Source organism: Cololabis saira, chromosome 12, assembly GCF_033807715.1.
Source record: "Cololabis saira isolate AMF1-May2022 chromosome 12, fColSai1.1, whole genome shotgun sequence".
Classification (NCBI taxonomy): domain Eukaryota; kingdom Metazoa; phylum Chordata; class Actinopteri; order Beloniformes; family Belonidae; genus Cololabis; species Cololabis saira.
In genome coordinates, this window is record NC_084598.1 from 8,445,752 (window position 1) to 8,471,327 (window position 25,576).

Sequence of the window (25,576 nt, forward strand, 5' to 3'; positions counted from 1 at the left end):
AAACTAAATAGTTATTGTCAAAAGTAGATTATTATCGCCTGTTAATGGAGTTTTCTCAATCATATACATATACATATATATATATATATATATATATATATATATATATATATATATATATATATGTATATATATGTATATGATTGAGAAAAATCCATTAACAGGCGATAATATATATCTTTTTTTATTTAACTCACAAATTAATTTGGTTAAAATTGCCTTTATTTCTTTTTAAGTTGGAGGACCCCCTGCAGTACCTCTGCAGCCCCCCTAGGGGTCGCGGACCCCCGGTTGAAGACCCCTGGTCTAGATGATTCAGGGGGCACAAACACAGTGATTCTGCTGCTAAATGTCATGGTGGAGCTGTAAGTCTTCCCTAAAACATCAGCAGGTGCTGTGACGTTTTACCACGAGGAGGATCTGGGTGCATGATGAATGTAAGAATGATTTTTCAAGGCTTTTGGGGTGAAATCTGAGGTAGTCTGGCTGAAATAAAAACAGACAATGGTGACAGGTACCTAAAACAATAAGCCATCTCTTCATAACAGGATGGTGTGCAATGTCTTAAAATATTCGATGAAGGTGAATAACATACTTTAAAAACCGACAACGTCAAAGTGAACATCAGTATGACTGTGAACATAAAAAAGTCCCTCTACACACAATAAAATAAATCCCTTCATTCAGATCTATTGATCTGAGAACACGCTGAAACACGACACAGTCCCCTAGTAATCCGGGATAATTTTGATAGGAATGGCGAGTTTTCCCAAGACAATATGAAAAGAACCGTCCAGCTTTTTCAAGTGTTTTTCAGTTTTATGGTCTTTATTCAGGAGCCTCAACACATCCATAGCACCAGAATTGGAATTGGTTTTCTTTTTCGATGACTTGGTCTTCGTGGGAGTCGACGTGCTTTTCACTCTAGAGGTGGATTTCTGTACAGTAGTGGTCTCAATTTTACCAGCGTCTGTCCTTTTCACTGCCGTTTTAACTTTCCTTGCAGCGGTAACCTTAGCCGGCTGTGTTGTCGTGACTCTGCCTTTGGCAGATTTTTTTCTCTTCTCGTGTTGCTTTGAAGTTTCCTTTTTCGGCTTTGATGACGTCTTTGAAGTGTCATGAGGTTTCTTTGTAGCCGGTGCATCCGATCTAACTGCCTTGTGGCGTCCCCTGTTCTTCTTGAGCGGTGCAGAACTTTTCCCGTTGGCCTGGGGAGAGTGTTTGTGTGGCGGAGTCGTCGTCGCCGCAGTGGTCGCAGTGGTCGCAGTGGTTGCAGTGGTCGCAGTGGTCGCAGTGGTTGCAGTGGTCGCAGTGGTTGCAGTGGTCGCAGTCGTCGCAGTGGTTGCAGGCCTCCCTTTGTGCGATGGAGGTTCCAGCTGAAATTTAGTGATGGCTGCCTCTTGTTTAAATTCCTTGGACCTCCTGCCATGCGGTCGTTTTCTTTTGGGCTTCACAGTCACCGCCGGAGACGTTGGAACAGTCTCAGGTTTGCACCGGGTCGTTGTTTGCTTGAACGTTGGCCGGACGGTCATGGGAGTTGTGGGTGATGTTGGATCTGCTTGGGGCTTTGCTGTGGTTTTTGCTGCCTCAGTAGTTGTTTTGACTCTCCTCCCTCTGTGAGGCCTACGGGTGCGTTTGCGTGCGAGGACGGCCGGGGTAGGGATGCTTTGGGGCACCGTGGCTCTGCTGGTGAGGGCCGTCTCAGTAGGGGCAACCGTACCCAGAGACTGAGGTGGAGAAGACAGTGGGCCAGAGAGGATTGTGGAGGTCGGAGGCGGAAGCCTCTTTTCTTGGGCGGAACGGGCAATGTGTCTAGCATGTTTCATCTTGTTCATCTCCTGAGCTAAGACCGTGAAGCCGTCGATCAGAATCTCCAGCCTCCCCTCCAGCTTGCTCAGACGAGCTCCCATGTCCAAGTAGTTCCTCTCCAGCTCCGTCACCTTGTTCTCCTTCTCCCTGACCGTACTCAAGCCGATGAGCTGCTTCAGCTGGGCGCTGAGATATTTCTGCCTGTCCTCCATGGTAAGAATGCTCTCTTTCATATCCAGCGTGTTGCCTTCCAGCATGCTGAGTCGCCGGTTGAAAGTGTTCAGGTGAGTCCGAAGCAGGTGCTGGAAGCTGGAGTCTCTGATCTCGGGGCTCGGCGTGAAGCGTGGCGGGACTCTGGACACCAATCTGTTCGGCGTGACGGCGACGGCGGTAGATCTGGTAGGTTTGGGGCTGTGCCGATGGGACGCAGTGGACAGTAAGGCCCTACGAGGGACCACAGTCGTCTCCTCCGTGGCAACGGGCTTCCCATCGTCTTTGACATCTTCACCGTCTCCACTGCCGGGGGGCACCAGCTCGCGGTGCCAGCTGAAATTGAACACGGGCTGCGCTCCACATCGTACGGGCAGGAAGCCGTTTAGGCGATCGTCCAGGAAGGGCTCCCCACAACTGTCCGCAGACGGCTTCTCTTTTCTTAACAGCAAAACAGCACAGTCAGGTGGGATGCAGGCAGAGACGTCATTTCACAACGTACGACTTATACCCAAAGTTACCCGGTCATCTTTGCCCTCCTTGAGGCAAAGATTCATCAACCAAAAAAGGTGTCCTCATAAATGCCACGTTTACATTTATGACCCAGAAGATGCATTTGGTTCCGTGTGCAGACAGAATTCACACCTTCCAGTTTCACTACCAGCAAAGCACAAAGCTGAAGCAGAAAGTGTCCTCTGACAAAGGCTTTTGGAGGTAAAAGACGAAAAAGAAGAAAGCACGAGGAAGATATGATGCCGAACTCAAGGTTTCCTTGGGAAACATTTCTGTTCTACAAACAACCCGATGGCCGATGTCATTCAAAATACCCCCAAACATCAATAACCAGACAACGAAGACACGTTTTTCCGCCACACCCGAAACAAAATGTACATTTTCCAAATCAATTCATCCAAACACACAAAACAATACACCACTGTATCAAAAAAAAAAAAAAAAAAAAAAGACACAAATCTGCGGAGGCACATTTGAGATTGGGTTTGGACAAAAGTGCATCTCCCCTCCATCATCTGACAGCATTCAATCCCAGAGATGCAGAACACAGACATGCTCCCGTCCTGCCCCTGCTAGCCCCTGCTAACCCGGCCAGCCAGCCCAACCCCCGACACTGAGCAGGAAAGAGAGGAAACCCGGAGAGGAAAAGAGGAGCGGAGGGCCACGTACCTTTCACAGCGCCGACCTCGGAATCCAGGAGGGCAGTTGTCGCAGGTCGGCTGCCCATCATTGTCCAAGAAACAGGTGGAGGAAAATCTGCATGAGAAAAAAAGGATAACATAGTCCTGGAAGGTCGTCCTGCCCTGCAGACAGTTTACGCTACGCACAATAGTTTTAAATAGGGCTGGGGATCGATGCAAATGTCAAGAATCGATTCGATTCCGATTCTTAAGATTCAGAATCGATTATCAAGATTTGATTCGATCCGATTCGATTCCGATGCTGATTTGAGTGTTATTAAAACTGTTTTTTGAGCTGTTGCCTGAATTATATAACTGTAGTTATGCAACATATTAATACTAGTATTATATTGAGATTCAACAGCAAGTATTGGCAGCTGATGATGCTGTAAGGACCAATCTACGGTGGCCGACAAGGGCCAAACGCACTGCAACGGCCTAATGCGTCTCAGTTAAGGAAAACGGCTTCAAGTACAGAAACGATTCAAATTCACAAACTCAAAACAAGGTACAAAAAGAGGAACGTGGTGCAAATGAAAAAACGTGCAAAAAACAAAGACAAATGCAGCATCATCAAACAAGCTGCAAATAGAGAAACGATGCAAAGCACAAAACGATATAAAACAAGAAACCCTCTTCAAAAGAAAAACGCTTCATAACCGGTCACTACAACCGGAAGTGCTCCAAACCTGCTGGGGGCGCTCTCGGCGTAACAGCACAATGGACACACACACGGGATGTAGAGACATCCATGGTTTAAACATACAGCGGGAACGGTAATGTGATTTTTATCTGACTATATTTATATACAATGTTTATATAACTGTACAACGCTGTACATTACGAGACGTTTCTTTATTATATTTTAACGTTCCACCAGACTGTAAACACTGTGGTTCAGTCAGCTGTTCGGTCTCTCTCTACATCCCCTGTGTCTGTTTTATTTTTTCCCACATTCCGTTTGAATTTTTTCCATTTTTGGTCTATTTCAGTTTTTAACTTGAGAATTTGGTTTTTAGCATTTTATGCAAATGTAACAGTGACAGTATATAAAGTAATGAAATATAGATAATTTATACAATTATAACTGAAAACGTTCATGTTTTCATACCTTTAAACATATTTAATGACAAAAACATGGCACCAGTTATTCTTGTGTCCAACAAAAAATTCCTTTTTTGGGCATAAACAAAAAAATACCAAAACTTGTAATAATGAAAATAAATCGATCTTAAGACATACGAATCGATTTTTAGGAATTAATATGAGAATCCATTTAGAATCGGAAAATCGATTTTTTTTCAACACAGGCCTAGTTTTAAAATAACATTTGGAAAAGTCCGACAGAAGATAATGTAAGACATAGACGTACTGGTTGTTTGAAGCCGTTCCAGGACAGGGACATGGCTGACAGCCCTGAGTACCGTCTGCCACCGGGTCGCCATAGAAACCGGGCTGACAGCGCTCACACCTCTGCCCATCAGTGTTATGGAGACATTGCTGTAGGAGTCAGATATGAAGAAGAGGTGAGATCCGTGCAGAAATACAGAACTTTTCACGTGTTTGATGCGTTGAGCAGTACTGGAGTTGAGGGGGGATGAGGGGGGATGGCATCTCCCCCTGAACTAAAAACGGTCAAAATCATCCCCCCTGTAAAACTGCCATCCCCCCTTTCCATCCCTTATGTCATTTCATCAATGAATGTGGTTTTACTGCTATTTCAACATTTAGAGTCATCACCAGAAAAATAACTTATTTGACAATTTTCACCTGTTTCAAGTAAATTTTCACTTGAAATAAGTAGAAAAATCTGCCAGTGGGACAAGATGTATCTTCTCATTACAAGCAAAAGATTTTGTTCCACTGGCAGATTTTTCTACTTATTTTAAGTGAAAAAACTACTTGAAACAGATGAAAACTTTTGTTTTTTCCAGTGATGAGTCTTGTTTTAAGTGTAATGAGATTTTTTTACTAAAATGAGACATTTTAACTAGAAATAAGACAAATATTCTTGCTAAGATTTTGAGTTTTTGCAGTGATCCATTTTACTTATCCTGTGAAGGACAGAGTCATATTGATAAGTTCAGAAAACTGTTTTTTTATTGTTGTGTTTTGATGTATTTGATGTAAGCCCAGTGGATATTTAAAGCTTACAGAAGGCTGCATTTAACTGCTGCTATGTCATTCCTGCAGTATTTCTGCAGGTGTTTTGGTCACTGCTATTATTTGTAATATATTATATTATTTGTAATCACCACAAATTATCTGTCCCCATATGATAAAATCCACCATCCCCCCTGATTTTTTTTTACAACTCGAGTACTGGCGTTGAGGAAATGTTCAGAACAATGCTGGCTCTGATGAGAGGAGAAAGGAGGAGCAGCGGGAGACTTACCAGACAGCGGCCGGTCTCCGGGTCACAGCTGCTGGCGTGGCCGTTGCAGTGGCACCTCTCACAGGTGCCCAGGTACAGGCCAGAGCTGGTCCGCGTGTAGCCCTCATCGCATTCCTGCAACGCCACAGAGAACAGCAGCCATGGGAACCAGCAGGACAAACAATCATCTCTCTGAGACTCTCACACTGAGTCTTACACTGCAAAAACTCAAAATCTTAACAAGAATATTTGTCTTATTTTTAGTTAAAATGTCTCATTTTTAGTCAAAAAATCTCATTACACTTAAAACAAGACTCATCACTGGAAAAAACAACAATTTTCACCTGTTTCAAGTAGATTTTCACATAGATTGTCAAATAAGTTATTTTTCTGGTAATGACTTGTTTTAAGTGTAATGAGATTTTTTGACTAAAAATGAGACATTTTAACTAGAAATAAGACAAATATTCCTGGTAAGATTTTGAGTTTTTGCAGTGTAGGGTGCTTTCCGATTCAGGGGCTAAATCGATACAGTTGTTTCGTTTCTCGTTTGTGGCGTTTGTGTTCACAAGGCAACCAACCATCTGTAGCGGTTCAAAGCTGTTAACAAATGCCATGCACGAACCAACTGTTCTCTGATTGGTCAGAAATGAACACGGAAGGAGTTTCCTCTTCCGTACCCACGGGAAAAACAACAACTATGGAGCATCGTAAGCGAGTGTGGCTTGTTTGTTTCTGTGTGTTTCTGTGTGCTGTGCACTGCAAAAACTCAAAATCTTACCAGGAATATTTGTCTTATTTTTAGTTAAAATGTCTCATTTTTAGTCAAAAAATCTCATTGCACTTTTAGTCATTTCCAGAAAAATAACTTGTTATTTGACCATTTTCACCTGTTTCAAGTACATTTTCACTTGAAATAAGTAAATCTGCCAGTGGGACAAGATTTATTTTCTCATTGCAAGCAAAAAAATCTTGTTCCACTGGCAGATCTTTCTACTTTTTTTGACTAAAAATGAGACATTTTAACTAGAAATAAGACAAATATTCTTGTTAAGATTTTGAGTTTTTGCAGTGCGCTTGTTTTGTCCCGCATTCGAGCGTGATTGCTGTGTTCACATATACCAAACGAATCGATCTTTAGGGGGAAACGCTCCCTGTTTCAGAACAACTGCTCCAAACGGTGTGACAGTGTGAAAGCACCCTATGTCTTTCAGCGACCCGACCCTGGATAGGTGAAAGAAGATGGATGGATGTCTAAAGTCTCTGCGTGTGTTTACCTGGCAGGATGGTCCTCTGTAGCCCTGAGGGCAGGCACACTCCTCCACCTCCACAGCCCTGTCATTACCCGTCGACTGAGGAACAGCAATGTCCATCTTGATGTCTGAAATACTTTCACAAGAAAAATAAGAGTTGAGAAAATGCACCCTTATGTCAGCTTTGCATTTACCTCAGTCGTTTCTTTATCGTACGTATTATCTTTATTGACTTTTTATTCAAGTTGAACATTCTGGGCAGGCTGTCCCACCGTACCTGCTCTCCACCATGTTGTCTGCGTAGCTGGCCCTGATCATGAAGACGGTAACGTCAGCCAGGGCCATGAGCAGGTGCTCCCGGGTGCACGGCTGGCCGTCCGCTCGCCGCCACGCAGCCTGCAGCACAACGGGCACACTAGAGTCAATAACACTGTTTACAGTAGGTCTGTGGTGAAAAAATAGATTTTCCGATTCTAAATCGATTTTAATATTAAGTCCTGAAAATAAAATGTATTATTTATTTGTTTTATATTATTATATATTATTTTATTATTTTTATTTTATATTATTTATTTTATTATTTATGTATTCCTGAAAAATAAAGATCAATTTATTTTCATTATTACAAGATTTGGTATTTTTTTGTTTATGCCCAAAATAGGAATGTTTTGTTGGACACCAGAATAACTGGTGCCATGTTTTTGCCTTTAAATATGTTTAAAGGTATGAAAACATTAAAGTTTTCAGTTATAATTGCATAAATTGTCTATATTTCATTACTTTACATACTGTCTTGGGGTTACATTTGCATAAAATGCTAAAAAAAGAAATTCTCAAAAATAAAAAATCCGAAAAAGACCGAAAATGGAAAAAAAAATAAAGCCGGAATCTTGGAAAAAATAAAAACGATTTCATCCGTCTCTGTTTCCTGCCTTGGATCTGTTTGGTAATTCTGACCCACATGATGTTTCTGAAAGCAGTTCTATCAGCATTCTGGGATGTGATTTACTTACAACATCATCAGCTGCCAATACTTGCTGTTGAATCTCAATATAATACTAGTATTAATATGTTGCAGAACTACAGTCATATCATTCATGCAACAGCTCAAAAAACTGTTTCAATAACACTAATCCAAATCAATATCGGAATCAAATCGGATTGAACAAAATCTTGATAATCGATTCTGAATCTTTAGAATCGGAATCAAATCGATTCTTGACATTTGAATCGATGAATCCCCAGCCCTGGTTTACAGACTTATCAAATGTTATTTTTGGTGATAGACAGTCCTAAGAATAATACCATACCTCTCTGAAAATCAGAGTCTTAGTTTGTGGCGCCCGCGGGAGGGGCTTTGACTGAGAGTAGTGTTCCAGGAAGATGCCGTTGCCCTGGAGAACCACGTCTGGCTGGCCGTCAATCACCAGAGAGCGCTGGAGAGGCTCAAAGCGCACGGTGTAGCGGAGCTCCCCTCCGTAGGCCGTCACCTGGAAGCAGAAGGGTGAGAAAAAGGAGCTCGTCTCAAACAAACTGAATAGTGGAAAGGTATTTCACCCCCATCGCACTGTGAGGGGAGTCACAAGACACCCATGCTGGGTTTGACTGTGCATTCAGATGTTCAAAGAAGCCTCGCTGTGTGGATAAGTGAAGCCTTTTCACTTGACAACATGTTGAGGCAGGACTGGAGTGGGAAACAAAGAACAAAGAAATCCAGCTCTACAAACATTCAGCAGCTCCCCTCCCCTCGTCAGCCACAGCTTGTTCTCCTATTCACCTTATCTCCTCTGAAGCTCTCGGGCAGGACCCAGTAGTAGACGTCTTTGGGGACGGTGGAGAAGAGGCGGTACACGACTTCAGACGAGCCTCTCTGGGAGATGCCATCGGAGATAGTTTTGGTGTTGGCGCTGTTGGAGAGGGAGAAGAGCTGCCCATTCACGCCTCCTCGCACCTGAAAGAGACAAAGACAAACAGCTCATCTGAGTGAGATGTGAACGGAGATGTACATGTGTTCCCACTTTTAGCACACTGCTCTTTGTTCCTCGGCATCTGGCCACTGGAAGAATCTGCTGATATAGTATTACTGAGCATGTGATATACTCAACCCCCCCCCCCCCTTTACCGTTAGTGGCGTCAATTCAGTCAAAGGTAAGGTATGGCAAGGTTACGAGTAGGCCTGTGTTGAAAAAATAGATTTCCCAATTCTAAATCGATTCTCATATTAATTCCTGAAAATCGATTCATATGTCTAAAGATCGATTTTTTTTTCTTTTATTTATTTATGTATTATTTTTTTCATCATTACATTACAACTCTTGGTTATTTTTTTGTTTATCCCCAAAAAAGGAATGTTTTGTTGGACACGAGAATAACTGGTGCCATGTTTTTGCCTTTAAATATGTTTAAAAGTATGAAAACATTAAAGTGTTAGGTTATAATTGCATAAATTGTCTATATTTCATTACTTTATATACTGTCTTGGGGTTACATTTGCAAAAAATGATAAAAACCAAATGCTCAAAAATTAAAAACCAAAATAGACCGAAAATTGAACAAATAAAAACGAAAGTGGGAAAAATTAAAACCGATTTCATCCATCCCTGTTTGCTGCCCTGGATCTGTTTTTGCATAACTACAGTCATATAATTCATACAACAGCTCAAAAAACAGTTTTAATAACACTAACCCAAATCAATATCGGAATCGAATCGAATCAAATCTTGATAATCGATTCTGAATCTTAAGAATCGGTTCGAATCGATTCTTGACATTTGAATCGATCCCCAGCCCTAGTTACGAGTCACAGAAGTCTTAGCTATGTAGTTTATCCGTGTGGTCAAGAAGCCTGAATTATGGTTCCGCGTTAAATCAACGCAGAACCTACGGCGTAGGCTCTGCGTTGGTGTAACACAGAACCATAAATCAGCTTTTAGAGAGGAGAAAAAGCGTGTCTGACAAACGCAATTTAGCTCATTTCTGTTCACTTCATTCACTATATCAGTGCAACAATATCAACGTGGACATCCCAGTTTAACTTAAAACAGTTAAAGTCCAAATGCAAAAAGGAGAGGGAGGGGGCAGAAGAGAGAAAGAGTAAAAAAAGTCAAATATTTCCCTTAAACAGATTTATAAGAGGGTAGGGTGATTTGATATCTTACCTTAAGATGAACTTACATAATTAATCCATCAGTGGCTAACAGCACAAGTTTTAATCTTTTATTTATTTTAGCTGTTACAACCCCTAAATATAACAACAGAAGTGCAGTGTGCATTTGTAGGCGTAATTTGAAATAAACTAAACTGTGAACTGTAGGCCTATTTCAGTCTATGTTTGTGTAAAAGTAAAATAAAAAATACCCCCCTTTAATATAAATAAAAAATCTAGCTGCAACTTAGCAGCTTTAAAAATAAACATAGAAATATAGAAATTAAAAATAGTTATTTTTAAAATTACATGGTATCAACTCAAACTCCAAGATAACTGCCCAACAAAATAAACTAATAATGACTAAAAATGAATTCAGAAATATCATTTATGTATGTTCAGGGTTTTTTTCAAGGCCAAAGGAGCCGCTACGATGAGGATGAAGAGCTGCAGGTTGCAGACCCCTGACCTAGTGAAATCAATGTTGTTCTGATATAAATTTGTAGTTATTTTATATGTATTAAATAATAGAATAATCAATAAAAATAGACAGTAATTCCAGAGTAATTCCATAAATGTATATAAAAAAAAAAAAAAACATATACATTTTCCCCTGAAGCCAAGGTGTGGCGGCTGCCGTACCTTGCCATACCCAACTGACGCCCCTGTTTAGCGTTCCTAGCTCGGCATCCTACCTGGTCTCTGCTCCAGGTGGAGCTGGCACATTGTTTGGTGATGCCCATGCAGAAACAGCGAAGGCAGCCTTCAGGGTTGGCCTCTGCCAGGTGGAAGAACCCGGCCTTGCATTCGTCACACAGAGCGCCCGCCACGTTGTTCTGCAACACACATGCATACATGTTTATTCTTTATGTTTTATTGGATCCCCATTAGTTGTCACCATGGTGACGACTATTCTTCCTGGGGTCCCTAAAAAGCAATACAAATAACAGTTACTATACAGGACTGTCTCAGAAAATGAGAATATTGTGATAAAGTTCTTTATTTTTCTGTAATGCAATTAAAAAAACAAAAATGTCATACATTTTAAGATTCCCAGAATATTCTAATTTTTTTAGATAGGATATTTGAGTTTTCTTAAACTGTAAGCCATGATCAGCAATATTAAAATAATAAAAGGCTTGCAATATTTTATTATTATTTGTAATGAATCATTAATGTAATGAATTATTTGTAATGAATCAAGAATGTATGACATTTTTGCATTACAGAAAATATCACAATATTCTAATTTTCTGAGACAGTCCTGTACAGTGTTCCCAAAATAGAGATCATAAAAAATACAAAATAAAATAAAAACAATCTAACAATAATTAGATTATTCCTATAATAATAAGCACTCAGCATCTTTACAGACATCAGTTAACTGAATTTAACCTAATTTCTTTACTCAAAACAGCTTTTTTCAATTCCCTTTTAAATCCTGATTTCTTACACTTGAGTATGAGGCAGTACGGAAGTCCATTCCATTATACAATAACTCTGTACAATACAGTTCTTTTCAGTGCATTTGTCCTCGGTCTAGGTCGTCTGAACCGACAGCTTAAGGCCTGTCTGGTATCAGAATCATGGGATCCATGTGCTCGGAAAGCCTGTGGGGAACCTTGGTAGAAACAATTCCACTCCTGTAAAATACGCCTAAAACGCCTATCCAAGTTCATACCCAAGCTGTTCTTTAACCGTTTGAAGTACATAGATGGTTTTGGTCTATTTTGAAAGGTAACACTCTGAGGTTTTTCATAATCTCTGTACCTGCTAATAGCATTGAGTAACCTAAGTTTGAACACACTGAAATAGAAGTTTTTTATTTCAGCCGGAAATGTGTTTTGTAATCAGATGTCTGCAGATGAATGTAGCTGTGACTTATGAGCTGGAAAACACAATGGGACCACAGCATGAAGCCTTATCTAGTGCAAGTTCAAATTTGATAACAATACCACAAAGAATGAGTATTTTACACATGTTTTTATAAGATTGTGTCTAGACCAGTCAAAATGACCTTTTTTTTCCCTTTTTTTCTCTTTTTTTTCCTTTTTTGTCCTTTTTCTTCTTTTTTCCTTTTCTTCTTCTTTTTTTACATTTTTTCTTCTTTTTTTCCTTTTTTTATGTTTTTTTCATCCTTTTTCCTTTCCTTTTTAATCTCGACATTTTAACTTTTTTGTCGAAATTTTGACTTTTTTCTCAACATTTCAACTTTTTTCTCAACATTTTGACTTTTTTCTCGACATTTCACCTTTCGCCATTTGCCTTCATTCTAAGGCTGATACAAGACTTTTCAGTTTTTGCGGCTCCAGACATATTTGTTTTTTGTGTTTTTGGTCCAATATGGCTCTTTCAACATTTTGGATTGCCGACCCCTGCTCTAGACCTTTCCAAAAATGGCCATTTGGAGATGCCAAAAGGACACTTGGATAACCATGGGAATAACTTTGAACCTTTCAACGTCATAATTTTGGCCTCTAATGAAAGCTGACACTTAGAGGTATCCTATCCCATATGCAGATTCACTATAAATATTGCTGAAAAAAAGTTACTGAAAACTTTGCATATAAAAGAGTCAAAACACGGATGCACGTTTCATTCGCTGCAAGTGAATTCACTTTTACGCATGTACTTCCTTATTGTTGGTTTGTCAGCACCACCTGAAGCGGCACATTGTTGTTTTCAGAAATTCATTGGCTATACCAGGAGTCGGCAACCCAAAATGTTGAAAGAGCCATATTGGACCAAAAACACAAAAAAACAAATATGTCTGGAGCCGCAAAAAATGAAAAGTCTTGTATAAGCCTTAGAATGAAAGCAACACATCCTCGGCTGCAAATGTAGCATGTCTTTACTAATGACTCGTTTTGTTACGCAAATCTATGGAAGAGTATTAGGACCAGTCAGGAGAAAAATCAAAATAATATTTTAGAGGAGGAAGATTTTTTTTTTCATTATGCACTTATGCAAATATCGAGAAAAAAGTCAAAATGTCGAGAAAAAAGTCGAAATGTCGAGAAAAAAGTCAAAAGGACAAAGGAAGAAAAAAAAAAAATAAATAAAAAAAGTCAAACATTTCTGAAAAAGCTCCACGAGCCACAAGGCCGGCGCTAAAGAGCCGCATGCGGCTATAGAGCCGCTGGTTGCCGACCCCTGGGCTATACAATGTGCCCCCACGGGCCGTCAAAGTGGCGATGGGTTAACATGGATGCATCCGTACCTTGCAGCTGCACGGCCTGCTGGTGGAAGTGAGAGCTCCTCTGTTATCACACTTTCCTGTTTTCCCGTTTTCTGCGGGGAGAAGGGCAGTGGAAAGATGACATACGTGGAGGAAAGTGCACCTGGGACTGTTCCATCCACGCTGCATACCTGAGCCATGACAACACACAACGCTCTACGCTAACAAAAAGCTGATGCTAATCACTGCACCGGGTCAAGACCTCGTGTAGCTGAAGGAACCCGTGTGCAGCTCCTGTTCATTCACTCACACCTGCAAACCTTTCTATTTCATGAATGTCAGCACAGCTGCTGAACATGAACTCACGGTTAGGAACACATTTCCCATTAGGCAGCAGGGGGTTGCCCTGGTAACCAGGAGCACACCTGGAATAAAAATCAAAAAGGAAGGTTATTAAAAAGGAGATTCTGGCACAGCATATTGACAATAACAGAAACATTTAGTACAGTATCATAATGGTTACACCATAATTTCACATCATTTCAATCACACAATTTCCTATGAGAGGATATGGATGCAGTTTTTAAACGAGGTGCACTTAATATGGAAGAGTTAATGACGCCGGCTTCCTCACTTCTCACAGCGCCTTCCCGTGTATCCGGGCCTGCAGGCATCACATGTCGGCTGCTGGTCGATGTTCAGGAAGCAGGTGTCGGAGAAGCTGTCGAGGCCAACAAAGAGCCATTAATGAATAAAGCGTTAATGGGTAACACAGTTAATGACAAAAACAGCAGTCAAGCATGTGAGGTTAGCGTTGGAGGTTAAATCAGTGATGTCTAGTTTGCAGAATGTGGAGAATGAGTCTTGTATCTACATGTTTGTACAGTAGATGTGCTTGTGCGTGCGTGTGTGCGTGCGATGCGGGCGGGTCCGTACCGGCGTGACGTCTCGGTGTACGGGCAGGGGCAGGGCTTGCAGTCGTCGGGCCGACCCCGGCTGGGGTCGCCGAAGTAGCCGGGACGGCACTTGTCACACTGAGGGCCCTCTGTGTTGTGCTGGCAGCTCTGTAGGGCAGGAACACACGGATTATTCTAGCGGGATCCTTCACGCAGCCTTCACATGGAAAAATCTCCCTTTCTTAGCCCTTTTATTCCATCAAAAACAAAAATCATAAACCGGAAACCATTTACATTTATAATCCAATGTTCAATAATACATCAATTAAGTAAATAAAAACCCCTAATCCTGCAATATTATATATAAACCCTGTGTTTTGTTGAAAAAAAGGACAAAGCCACCATAGCAAATGTTGAGAGTGAGAAAGATCTCCACTATTAGTGTGGGTGGAAGGGTCCAGATCTACAGGCCAAACGGGCCCAGATCAGGTCCAGATCAGGCTCAGATCAGACCCAGATCAGACCCACATTGCAAAATCTCAAAATCTTAACAAGAATATTTGTCTTATTTCTAGTTAAAATGTCTCATTTTTAGTCAATAAAATCTCATTACACTTAAAACAAGACTCATCACTGGAAAAAACAACAATTTTCACCTGTTTCAAGTAGATTTTCACTTAAAATAAGTAGAAAAATCTGCCAGTGGAACAAGATTTTTTTGCTTGTAATGAGAAGATAAATCTTGTCCCACTGGCAAATTTTTCTACTTATTTCAAGAGAAAATTTACTTGAAACAGGTGAAGATTGTCAAATAAAAAGTTATTTTTCTGGTAAAGACTCTTGTTTTAAGTGTAATGAGATTTTTTGAAAAAAAGTGAGACAATTTAAGTAGAAATAAAACAAATATTCCTGGTAAGATTTTGAGTTTTTGCAGTGCAGATCAGTGCAGATCAGGCCCCAATCAGACCCAGATCAGCCCCAGATCTGCGGACAGAGGCACAACCAGCTCATTAACTGCCAAACGTCTATCAGGAGCAGTGCAGATTAAGGTAGAGCTGCAAAAAAAGGAGTGTGTTGATAAAAGGTAAAGTCATTTGCCAATGACACTGGCACAGCTGGTTTCTTGTGACAACACAGCAGAAAACTCCAGGATAATACCAGTAAGAACATGTATTATCCCAGCTACACAGGTACATGTGTGTCCATCAAAAACCAAAACAAATAAACAAAAAAGATCTAAATGAAATGAGCAACAAAACAAAAAGGATTTGATGCAGAGTTTGCAGAACTCCCTGCAGGTTGAGATCACAGCTCATCTCAGATTCCCTCCAATCAATGAAGAATGTTGTAGCAATGAATTTGTTCTAACTACACCTTCCTCTGGCTTTCCCAAGCCATTTCTATGAAAGGAAAGTCTCTTTTCTTTCACATACTTTCTCTTCCTACACCCAATTCTTGGTGGTCATCTTCACAGCAGCTGCTGAACAGTTTAAGGCATATTATCTTCTTGGGTAAATAGAGTCGAAATCAGGAATGAACTGCAAAGGCACGGCTCAGTAAATACTGTAGGTCTGCCCGACACAGTTAAATCTGACTACAATCATGGTGCTCAATAGAGGGAATGTGCATGACGTCACAGATGCGACTTCACATGGGTTAGGCCACTGAGTGTCAGAAAGACTGAGAGTCAGAAAGACTGAGTGTCAGAAAGACTGAGAGTCAGAAAGACTGAGTGTCAGAAAGACTGAGTGTCAGAAAGACTGAGTGTCAGAAAGACTGAGTGGCAGCGTAAACTTTCAGTTTGAGCAACTGGAAAACATCTAAAATGGGAAAGTTGTTGTTGTGCGATCGACTGTACTCATAGATTTAGCAAGAAATCAGAGTTATCGTTTTACAGACTGCCGAAAAATAAGCTTAAGAGAGACAAATGGATCGCTGCAATTCACAGAAACAACTGGATTCCAGGCACCGAAACGTGGATTTGCAGTTCCCATTTTGTATCAGGTAATGTTGGATTTTTGGGTAGCTAACGTTAAACGGTCAAATCATAAAGTTCTGTGTTCTCATCACTTTAATTTCTACAACAAATCCTGCCTTGAAGTCGGACCAAGCGCCAAGACTTTTGTATGCCTTCAAGCTTTGCTTCGTGTATTTCCCCGGTGTAGAAATTAAGTACATATAAATATGTGGAAAATGGATTCATGGCCCAATATTAATGTCCATGGACCACTGGTTCTTGGTAACTGTACCAAATATTAATGTCCATGGACCACTGGTTCTTGGGGTAACTGTACGGGTCACTGTCAAGTCCAACTGACACTAATTTAAGCCGATAACCGGCTGTTATCCCGTCTTCTCCACTAGTTGCAGCTGTTTTTGCTGATGTTTTACCACTCAGTGTGATTAAGGGGACTGGTCCAGTGGGGAAGTGACGTCAATGCAGACCCTCTATTACCACTATGAGTAAACATCAGTACCAGTTTATCATGATCATGATTTTATAATGTTTTCACTGTGACTGGTCAAAACTACGAGCATCCAGCATCTTTCAAGTTCGCTCGCAAATCACTGCATCCCCACTTCTCCATGAAAAGGGGTGGATGTTTGATTATCTGTACGTATTGAACAAGTGAGTAGAAATGCATTACCCGCTGTGCTCCAATCTAATGAGAAGTGATTTCTCCCAGAAACACCCTCACATCGCAGGAGCTTACCAAGCAGTGTCCGCTGATGCGGTCGCAGGCCGTGGCGTGTCCGTAACAGTTGCAGCCGGCGCAGGTGCCCATGTACTGGCCGCCGGGCACGCGCTCGAACCCAGAGGAGCACAGCTCACACGACAGGCCCGTGTACCCGGGAGGACATCTGGAACCGGAAACACCAACACGGTCGTGCAAGGTCACAATCCAAATATTTCAATTAAAACAACAACCAAACATGACACGGTGCGTCCAAAATGCCATACTAAACAGTATATACTCAAAAAGCATACCGTATTTTCTGGACTATAAGCCGCTACTTTTTTCATAGGTTTTCAACCATGCAACTTATACAAAGGATGATTCTGTGGATTTTTCTTCCACCGCTCGGGGTGCTCTAACCGGAATTCGAATCAAAACTAAGAGAAAATAAATGCAAAGAAGAATACACTACTTCTTCTTTAGCAGATAGAAGTAGGTAGAAGCAGATTTCAAACAGACAAATAGATAAATAAATACCGGTTATTTTCTCTTGGTTCTGTCCGGTTTAATCAGCAAAGTTGCTGCCGTGTTAAAAGACACTGTTAGGAAAGATCTATTTAGGTACAAACATGTACATCATTTACAGTTCAAAATCCTTCTGTACATGTAGTAAATATATAATCTAACAACAGAAATATCTGCGGCTTGCATATCTTTTTTTTTATTATAATTTTTTTTTTAAATAGAGCAGATGCGGCTTATATGTAGGTGTGGCTTAAAGTCCAGAAAATACGGTACTTAAGTTCGGCACACTTTTGAGTAAATATCAGTAGTATGCATCAATTGGGACGTACTACTCAGAGCCACACGGCACTTCCTGCCGTTGGGAGCGGGAGTTGTTACCATGGTAACAACTCTTTCCTGTTTATCCTGGCCCAAACAATGACATTATATAATATTATTATATACGAATATTATAATATTAATATTATATAATAATAATATTATACTTATGACATATACGTATCTGCGCAGCACTTAGCAACCAAACACCGCTGCATTGCAAGCAAGTTTCTGTTTAGCTAGTGTCCATCAATCCACACTAATAAATGTCTCTGGAATGAGTATGGATAGTACATACTATTGAATACATACTAATGTTTCGGACGCTAAAAAATCTCACATACTGTTTTTGCAGGTAGTTACAGGTAGTTCATATATCTGGTATTTTTTAAAATCCTTTTAAACCTTTTTTGAATTGAAAAAAAAGTCTGTTTTTCAGAAAATATAGGCGTCACGTCATTGACCCATATACAGTAATTGTGAGTGTGAGGACCCCAGGAAGAATAGCCATTACTCCCACAACGGAGAGATGGCTAATGGGGATGCTAATAAATAAATAAAGGACAAATAAATGTGCATTTTTCAAAAAAAAAAGGTGCTTTGACTGAAGCACGAGTGTCTGGTCTCACTGAAGCGTTTGTTTCCTGACCTGCATTCTTCCACAGCCTTGGCGTGGCCCAGGGTGCTGAACTCCACCGTGGTGGTATCCATGACGACGTCGCTGAGCGCCACGCTGACCATGTGGTCGTCGTACATGGTGCGGATGTTGACGCTGTCCAGTTTAGCCAGCGTCATGAGCAGGTCTTCCCGGCTCACGGTTCGCCCGTTGGAGTGCTGCCAGTTGTCCTGAAACAGGAGGAGAGGGTTTAACACACGCCCTGTGCACCAGTTCTCCACTCCCTTTGATTCTTAAGCTCTTGCAGGATTCACTTTTTTCTAATGCAGCCTTTCAAGTAGCGCCTTACTTCAGTGAATCGGATCTCTTTCTGGTTGACCACATTGGGAGGGGTTCCTTTGCCTCTGCGGTACACGAGTCTGTGTCCGTTTCCAACCAGCGTGACGTCGGGCTTCTCCATGGGCTCGGTGAGGCCGCGGGCCAGCGTGTACCGCGCCTTGAACTTCAGGGTTCCTCCGTAGGAATCGATCTGAAAGCACATGGAATAGTTTTCATGCAGAGGTGCCATCCGAACTGATTCAAGACAGACCCTGTAAATCAGGGGTCTTTTTTAGCCCAGGTACCCTTGGATGAGAGAAAAACAGAGCAGGGACGCCCGCTTGGAATTCTTATTTTTATCCCTTTTTTTTAATGTGTCAGGTTTTAAGCCTGGCTTATAATAACTTTTGAATGCGTTTTATTCTGCTTTTATCACGTAATTAACCTATTCCTTACTGGGTTATTAGCCTATATTTTTTTCATTTCATTTTATTCTTTATTTTATTCAAAAAATAAAACAAACAATTCAATACAAATACAAACACAAATGTTCATAAATTGTGAATGAAAAGGGAGCAGAAAGAAGAAGAATCTTATCTAATCTGCCCCTTTTTCCCCAAAAATAAATTAACAAATAACATAAATTAAAAATGTTAAAAACAACGACTAAGTAAATAAAAAACTAAAATAAAATAACCGCCGGTAACATGTGTTTATGGTTGAGAAACTTTGGCCTCGTCAGACGTGGAAGGAGTAACGTTAGGCCGAGCTGTAACGTTACAATCTCCAGCTTTAGGCTTCGTTATTGTCACTTTTATCCATCAGGTCTAACTAGCGTTAAATATGAAACAGCCAAGTCAATTTTGCAACGAATTTTCTTTTCTTAAACAGCTAGCTAGTTCGTTTCTCCGCTCTAAAGTTGACATTAGTCACATGACTCACGTCAGGGGAATCATTTATGTGGAGTTGTAGACTAAATAGTTATTGTCAAAAGTAGATTATTATTGCCTGTTAATGGAGTTTTCTCAATCATATATATATATATATATATATATATATATATATATATATATATATATATATATATATATATATATATATATATTTTTTAACTCTCACAAAGTATTTTGGTTAAAATTTCCTTTATTTCTTTTGAAGTTGGAGGGCCCCCTGCAGTACCTCGGCGGCCCCCCTAGGGGTCGCGGACCCCCTCTTGAACACCCCTGCTGTAAATCATTCCAGGCTTACTTTGTTGCCCAGGAACTGGCGAGGCAAGGTCCAGTAGGAGTCCAGGCTGAGGAAGCGGCGCGACAAGTCGACGAGCTGGAACTCCTCCATCTCGGGGTTAATGAGCAGCTGAGTGGAGGAGAGAGGAGGAGTTCCCGGCCTGGAGGGGTACGTGACGTTCACTCCTGCAGGAAAAAAAAAACAATAACCATCATTCTGTTTCCTGTCAAAATGTGAGCCCTGATTATCCCCATGACAACGTAGCGGCGCCGCTTCAGTGCCTTTGAAGTTGTCCTCCTCGGTGAAGCGCAGGCTGATCTGGTTGCGGTAGCGTCCGGTGCTCTTGCAGTTCTTGCTGATTCCGGCGCAGAAGCAGGACACGCAGCGTCCACTCATGCTGAAGTGACCATCGGGACAGTTACCTGGAAAAGACAGGGATGCTTTTATGTTTTCCACCATTACCAACTCGACTCGCCTCCACTCGGTTTTGCGCTTTTCCACTAGATCAGGGGTCGGCAACCCAAAATATTGAAAGAGCCATCTTGGACCAAAAACACAAAAAACAAATATGTCTGGAGCCGCAAAAAATGAAAACTCTTGTATCAGCCTTAGAATGAAGGAAACACATGTTGCATGTATCTATATTAGTTACAACTGAGGGAAGATATTTTTTTTCATCATGCACTTCGAGAAAAAAGTCGAAATGTAGAGAAAAAAGTCGAAATGTCGAGAAAAAAGTAGAAATGTCGAGATTAATGTTGAAGTACAATCTCGAGAAAAAAGTCGAAATGTCAAGAAAAAAGTCGAAATGTCAAGAAAAAAGTCAAAATTTCGAGAAAAAAGTTGAAATGTTGAGATTAAAAAGGAAAGGAAAAAGGAAGAAAAAAAAGGAAAAAAAAGAATAAAAAAAAGAGAAAAAAAAGAAAAAAGGAAAAAAAAGAAGAAAAAATTAAAAAAAAAAGGAAAAAAAAGGTCAAACATTTTTGAAAAAGCTCCAGTAGCCACCAGGGCGGTGCTAAAGAGCCGCATGTGGCTCTAGAGCCGCGGGTTGCCGACCCCTGCACTAGGGGTTTAACGTGCCGAGTAGATACTTTTCTGTAACTACTCTGCCGAGGTTCTAAGCTGCTGAGTCGGCTGTATCTGACATCATCACACTACAGGCCACCGATTGGTCGGGGGGTTGGAGTCAGACGTCTGAGTCAGGATGTGACATCATTTCAAGAGCGACTCGCGACTTCTTGTTCATTTTTTTCGAAGAACAATGGCAGCAGAGAAATCTGTTCCCTGGTCAAAATCCCCGGTGGAGACCTCCTTAAACCTGGTGGCTGAGGAAAATATCCAGAGAGAGCTAGATGGGGCCACGAGGAATGAAAAAATATACCAGGAGATAACTCAGTCCATGTCTGCTCAAGGCTTCGCTCAAACCCGCCTACTTCTGATCTGGGTATTGAAAAGAACCGAGGGCAAGGCGAGGCGAGGCGAGTCGGGCTGAGTAGGTACTAGTGTAAAAGCACCATTATACTCCCAGGGGTGCCGGTTCGCTCTCTACAACATCAGGAAAATCCGACCCTACCTAACAGAACATACGACACAGCTCTTGGTTCAGGCTCTGGTCATGTCACGCATTGACTACTGTAATTCCTTGTTGGACGAGCTTCCTACGTATTCAGTTAAACCTCTGCAGATCCAGAATGCAGCAGCAAGTCTGGTTTTCAACCAGCCCAAGAGAGCTTATGACACTCTGCTGCTCTGCACCGGCTTCCAGTTGCAGCAAGCATCAAGTTTAAAGCTCTGCTTCTGGCTACCAAACAATTACGAAAACAGCTGTACCTTCACTCCTTCATCCAGAGCTACACTCCCTCTCCAGCTCCGCTCAGCCAGTGAAAGACGCCTGGTACTTCCACCACAACGTGGCATTAAATCAGTAGCCAGACTCTTCTCCTCCATTGTTTCCCAATGGTGACCTACCAAACTCTGTCAGATCTGCAGGGTCTGGACCTACTTTTAAAGACCCAGCTCTTTAAGGAGCACTTCGGCATCTAGTAAGAGGCATGCACTTACATCAAGATGGTCTTCTTAGACGTAGCTTTCTTATTTATAAAAAAAAAAAAAAAAGAGAGATTCTTTCACTGGCATGGCAGCACCTGTGTCCAACTGGACTCTCAGCAGTCTGACCTGTTATAATAGTTTTGAATTTTTCATTTTAGTTTATTTCGTTTTGACTTTTTCTCCTTCAATTCAGTTAGTTTTAATTCATTTTTAGTGTGGGTTTGCTAGTTTTTATATTTTCAAAAATGCTTAGTTTTAGTTTAGTTTTTATTAGTTTTAGTTTTGACGTCACGGACCGTGAGGCGTTAAGGTGCCGTAGCTGCCAGTTGGAGATAAACGGCCAGAGCGGAATAAATTGATCATACCAAGAGGCTTATATTGACAGGGACGAAAACTGAGGATATTATATCTATAATTTCAGTTCGTTTTAGTTAGTTTTCTAAACAAGCAATATAGTTTCAGTTAGTTATCGTTTTTGTCTTTTAATTTTCGTTTTTATTTAGTTCAGTTAAAGAAATTGTTTTTTCAATTTTAGTTTTTGTTATTTCGTTCATTTTCGTGATTGACAATAACTCTGCTCTGATCCTCCTCCTATGCGGTTTTTGTGCTTGTGTTGTTCTCTCAGATGTAAGTCGCTTTGGATAAAAGCAACTGCTAAATGACAGTAGTAATAGTAGCAGTAGTAGTAGTAGTAGTAGTAGTAGTAGTAGTGGTAGTGGTAGTAGTAGTAGTAGTAGTGGGGGGGAGGTGTCAGTACCTGGGTTGGGACCAGTTATGAGCGTCAACACTCCGTCAGGGATCCCAAACACCAGGCCCTTAGCGTTGATGGCCTCGCAGGTGTAGGCGCCCTGGTCCGCCTCCTTCACGTCCCGGATCGTGAGGGTACCACGGCCCTCCTCGCTGGTCATGGAAATCCTGGGAACACACAAGCAGAGCACGGGTGAGTTCTCTCTCAACAACAGAAAGACAATGTCACCGACGCCACAGCAGGAGGCCCTTCCTCTCTCGTGTTCACAGCCTGTGTTACACCAAAATACGCAGAATTCCACTGAAACAGTCCGACCACAAACACAACAGGGTTGGCGCATGATAAATACTTTGGTTTCAGGGCACATAACAAATGTGTCTATAATTAAAGTCACAAGGCCAGATGTGTGAGCCGAATGGAGGCAGGCTGTGTGACGACAACACGGCAGCTGAGAAGAGGGAAATGCATTCAGAAATGCAGTCGAATCTTCAGTGAGCTAAATGTTTCAAGACATCTCGGCCTCCAACAGTCATGTCAGCAAAATCAGTCCCGCAGAAATGTAAAAAAATGTGTACACTTCTATGCACACTGTGGCAGGGTGGAGGAGCAGCCACTCAGCCGATTGGGCACACCTGTGCCCAATCAACCTCTCCACCCTGCCTGGCTACATAAGAAGTGGCTGCACACCAGCAAGAGGTCTGCTGGGAGAAGGTTCTGCTGGTGCACATGTGGCGGTGTGATTGAATAAAGGAGTTCCTGCATTAAACCCTGTGTTCTCTGTCCTGCCGGTTGGCCCCAGTGGCAACGAGCTTGCTACACACACTTTCTTGAATTACATGCCGTTGGGAATGGTTGATCAAACCCACCTGCTGCTGGCGGGAATGTGGCCCCAGTTGAGTCTCCAGGAAATAATGGGCACTGGAACGCCGACCGCTGTGCAGGAGAAGGTCACGCTGGAGCCCCGCGCCGCTTGGACAGACTCCTCAGGTGGACTGGTCACCGATGGAGGGGCTGCAAATCAAGGGGACAAAAAAAACGCTTTTATCCACGTGATAAATGTGGCTGGGATTTGGTGGTCTGGTAAAACCTCGTAAATGCCTGACAGTCACGGGAGGTGGGATCTAGAGGGCTGCGTCGGACCCGGCGGGACCCAACGCAAATCTGGCGGGAGTGGGAGGTTTGAATTTTGCTAAAAAAAAACACTGCGGGATCGGGATGTAGTCTAGCGGGGAAAAGAACCTCAAACGAGGTCTTTACAAAACAAAGACAAAGCAAGGCAAGTCAGAGAAACTGCGTTTAGTGTCTGTGGAGCATCTTGAAAGAGAGACGCAGGGATTGGGACGGCAGTCGGTCAGCAGCCTTCTCTTCCTCCACAGAAATGTAATGGCCAAGCGATTCATTTGTTAAATTAATTCGTTTAATTCGTTAACTTTGTTTATTTTGTCTTATTTTGTCTTATTTACAGCCTACTACTTATTAACAACTTGTGCTTTTTATTATTAGGGCCCGAGCACTGACAGTGCGAAGGCCCTATTGTATCTGTAGGAATTTTTATTTTTCCGACGAAATGAGGGCCTTTTTGCCCCCCTAAACGTGCCCCAAAAGTTAACAAATTTTGCACGCAAGCCAAGCCTGCATTAATGGGCGTGGCCTAATGGCTCAACAGCGCCCCCTTGAATATTTTGTGCCTCAAGCCCCACAATACGGTTTGACGTACATGCATGAAAATCGGTACACACCTGTATCATGTCGCAACTTAAAGAAAAGTCTCTTGGCGCCATGGCCGAAACCCAACAGGAAGTCGGCCATTTTGAATTATTTGTGTAATTTTGGCGCAATTTATGCCATTTCTTCAGCCGTTTCTTCGCCCGAACCGTAACGTGCACCCAGGTGTGTTATACATCAAAATGTGCGTCTCCATCCTGCGACGACACGCATTACTTTTCTCAGTCAAAAGCGTTACTGTGGCGACGATAGACGCCAAAAAGCGCGCCCCCTTCATCTGATTGGTCCATATTAGAATATTTTGAATGGTTTGACATAAAGACTCATGGGTGGTGTCATCGGACATGGTTTTGAGTCCTTGAACATAATTGGTGCAAATTAGCCCCACCCCTTTATCTGATTGGTCGATATCTGATAGTTCCTATTTTCTGCCATAACTTTTGAATGTGATACAGAGAGTCGTGGGTGGTTTCATCCGCTAAATGTCCAGTACTGAAGAATCTACATGTAAGTCATACAAGCTTCCACTGCAGCCTGAACGTGCACAAGGGTGCGAGGGCCCGTTCATTGCAGCTTTAATTTTACTTCTTTTCTTATCACTTTATTTCATTTTATTTGTTATTTACTGTTTAATTGTGTCTTGCTGCTTTTAACGTTGATGTAAAGCACTTTGAATTACCTTTTGTTGAATTGTGCTATACAAATAAACTTGCCTTGCCTTACTCTTGTTGCTATTTGTTAACTAGGCTAGGTCCTAAATAGGCGTGCTGATGCCTTGCCGGTGTTATTGAATGTTTTCATTCTTATTTTTATTTTTGAAAAACAGAATACCTGCAACATCTGGCTAATAATTTGAAAACAGCTGTTTTTCATGTTGTTTATCATATTGGATATTTTTGAAACGTAGTCTATATGTGCCGTGTGATGGTGCAAAGTTTTTGATAAAACTAAGTCATATTTAAATGTATTATGTTGTGTTGTTTATCTGTGTTCTCACTCACTCATCATCTTTCTTATTCTTAGAAAAGAGACCATAACCTCAATCACATAATTGATGCGCGAAAGGCAAAATAGCTTGTGAGATGATGACAATGATGGATTTGCTTCTAACTTTCGGTCAGGTGACCTATGAACTGTCAATTAGCCATCAAGCTCCACAATGATCATGTTAACATTAAAGCAGATAGATTTGTCTATGGACATTTCTCTTGCTGGACGGGATGAAGGAAACCGTCCCGCGCAGGGCTCTATTGCCATCCTCCACTATGGTTGAGAGTGACTTCTGTAAGATTGTCATGAAAGCACGCTGTGTGT

At 41.6% G+C, this 25,576-nt stretch overlaps 1 protein-coding gene across 4 annotated transcripts in view; it reads right to left on the minus strand.

Annotated features, from left to right (window-relative positions):
- The window catches only part of hspg2 (heparan sulfate proteoglycan 2), a 198,005-nt gene that overhangs the window by 85,530 nt on the left and 86,899 nt on the right, over nt 1–25,576 (minus strand). For all 4 annotated transcript variants that reach the window (XM_061735372.1, XM_061735373.1, XM_061735374.1 and 1 more), the window contains exons 12-30: nt 23,404–23,548; nt 22,547–22,704; nt 20,022–20,162; nt 19,762–19,925; nt 18,545–18,724; nt 18,229–18,425; nt 16,773–16,920; nt 14,099–14,226; nt 13,797–13,883; nt 13,529–13,587; nt 13,205–13,275; nt 10,680–10,820; nt 8,617–8,790; nt 8,150–8,329; nt 7,117–7,235; nt 6,864–6,975; nt 5,608–5,721; nt 4,585–4,712; nt 3,202–3,288 (exon numbers count right to left, since the gene is read on the minus strand). In XM_061735372.1, the coding sequence (XP_061591356.1) occupies nt 3,202–3,288; nt 4,585–4,712; nt 5,608–5,721; nt 6,864–6,975; nt 7,117–7,235; nt 8,150–8,329; nt 8,617–8,790; nt 10,680–10,820; nt 13,205–13,275; nt 13,529–13,587; nt 13,797–13,883; nt 14,099–14,226; nt 16,773–16,920; nt 18,229–18,425; nt 18,545–18,724; nt 19,762–19,925; nt 20,022–20,162; nt 22,547–22,704; nt 23,404–23,548 (2,533 nt within the window). The remainder of the gene's footprint in view (nt 1–3,201; nt 3,289–4,584; nt 4,713–5,607; nt 5,722–6,863; nt 6,976–7,116; nt 7,236–8,149; nt 8,330–8,616; nt 8,791–10,679; nt 10,821–13,204; nt 13,276–13,528; nt 13,588–13,796; nt 13,884–14,098; nt 14,227–16,772; nt 16,921–18,228; nt 18,426–18,544; nt 18,725–19,761; nt 19,926–20,021; nt 20,163–22,546; nt 22,705–23,403; nt 23,549–25,576) is intronic.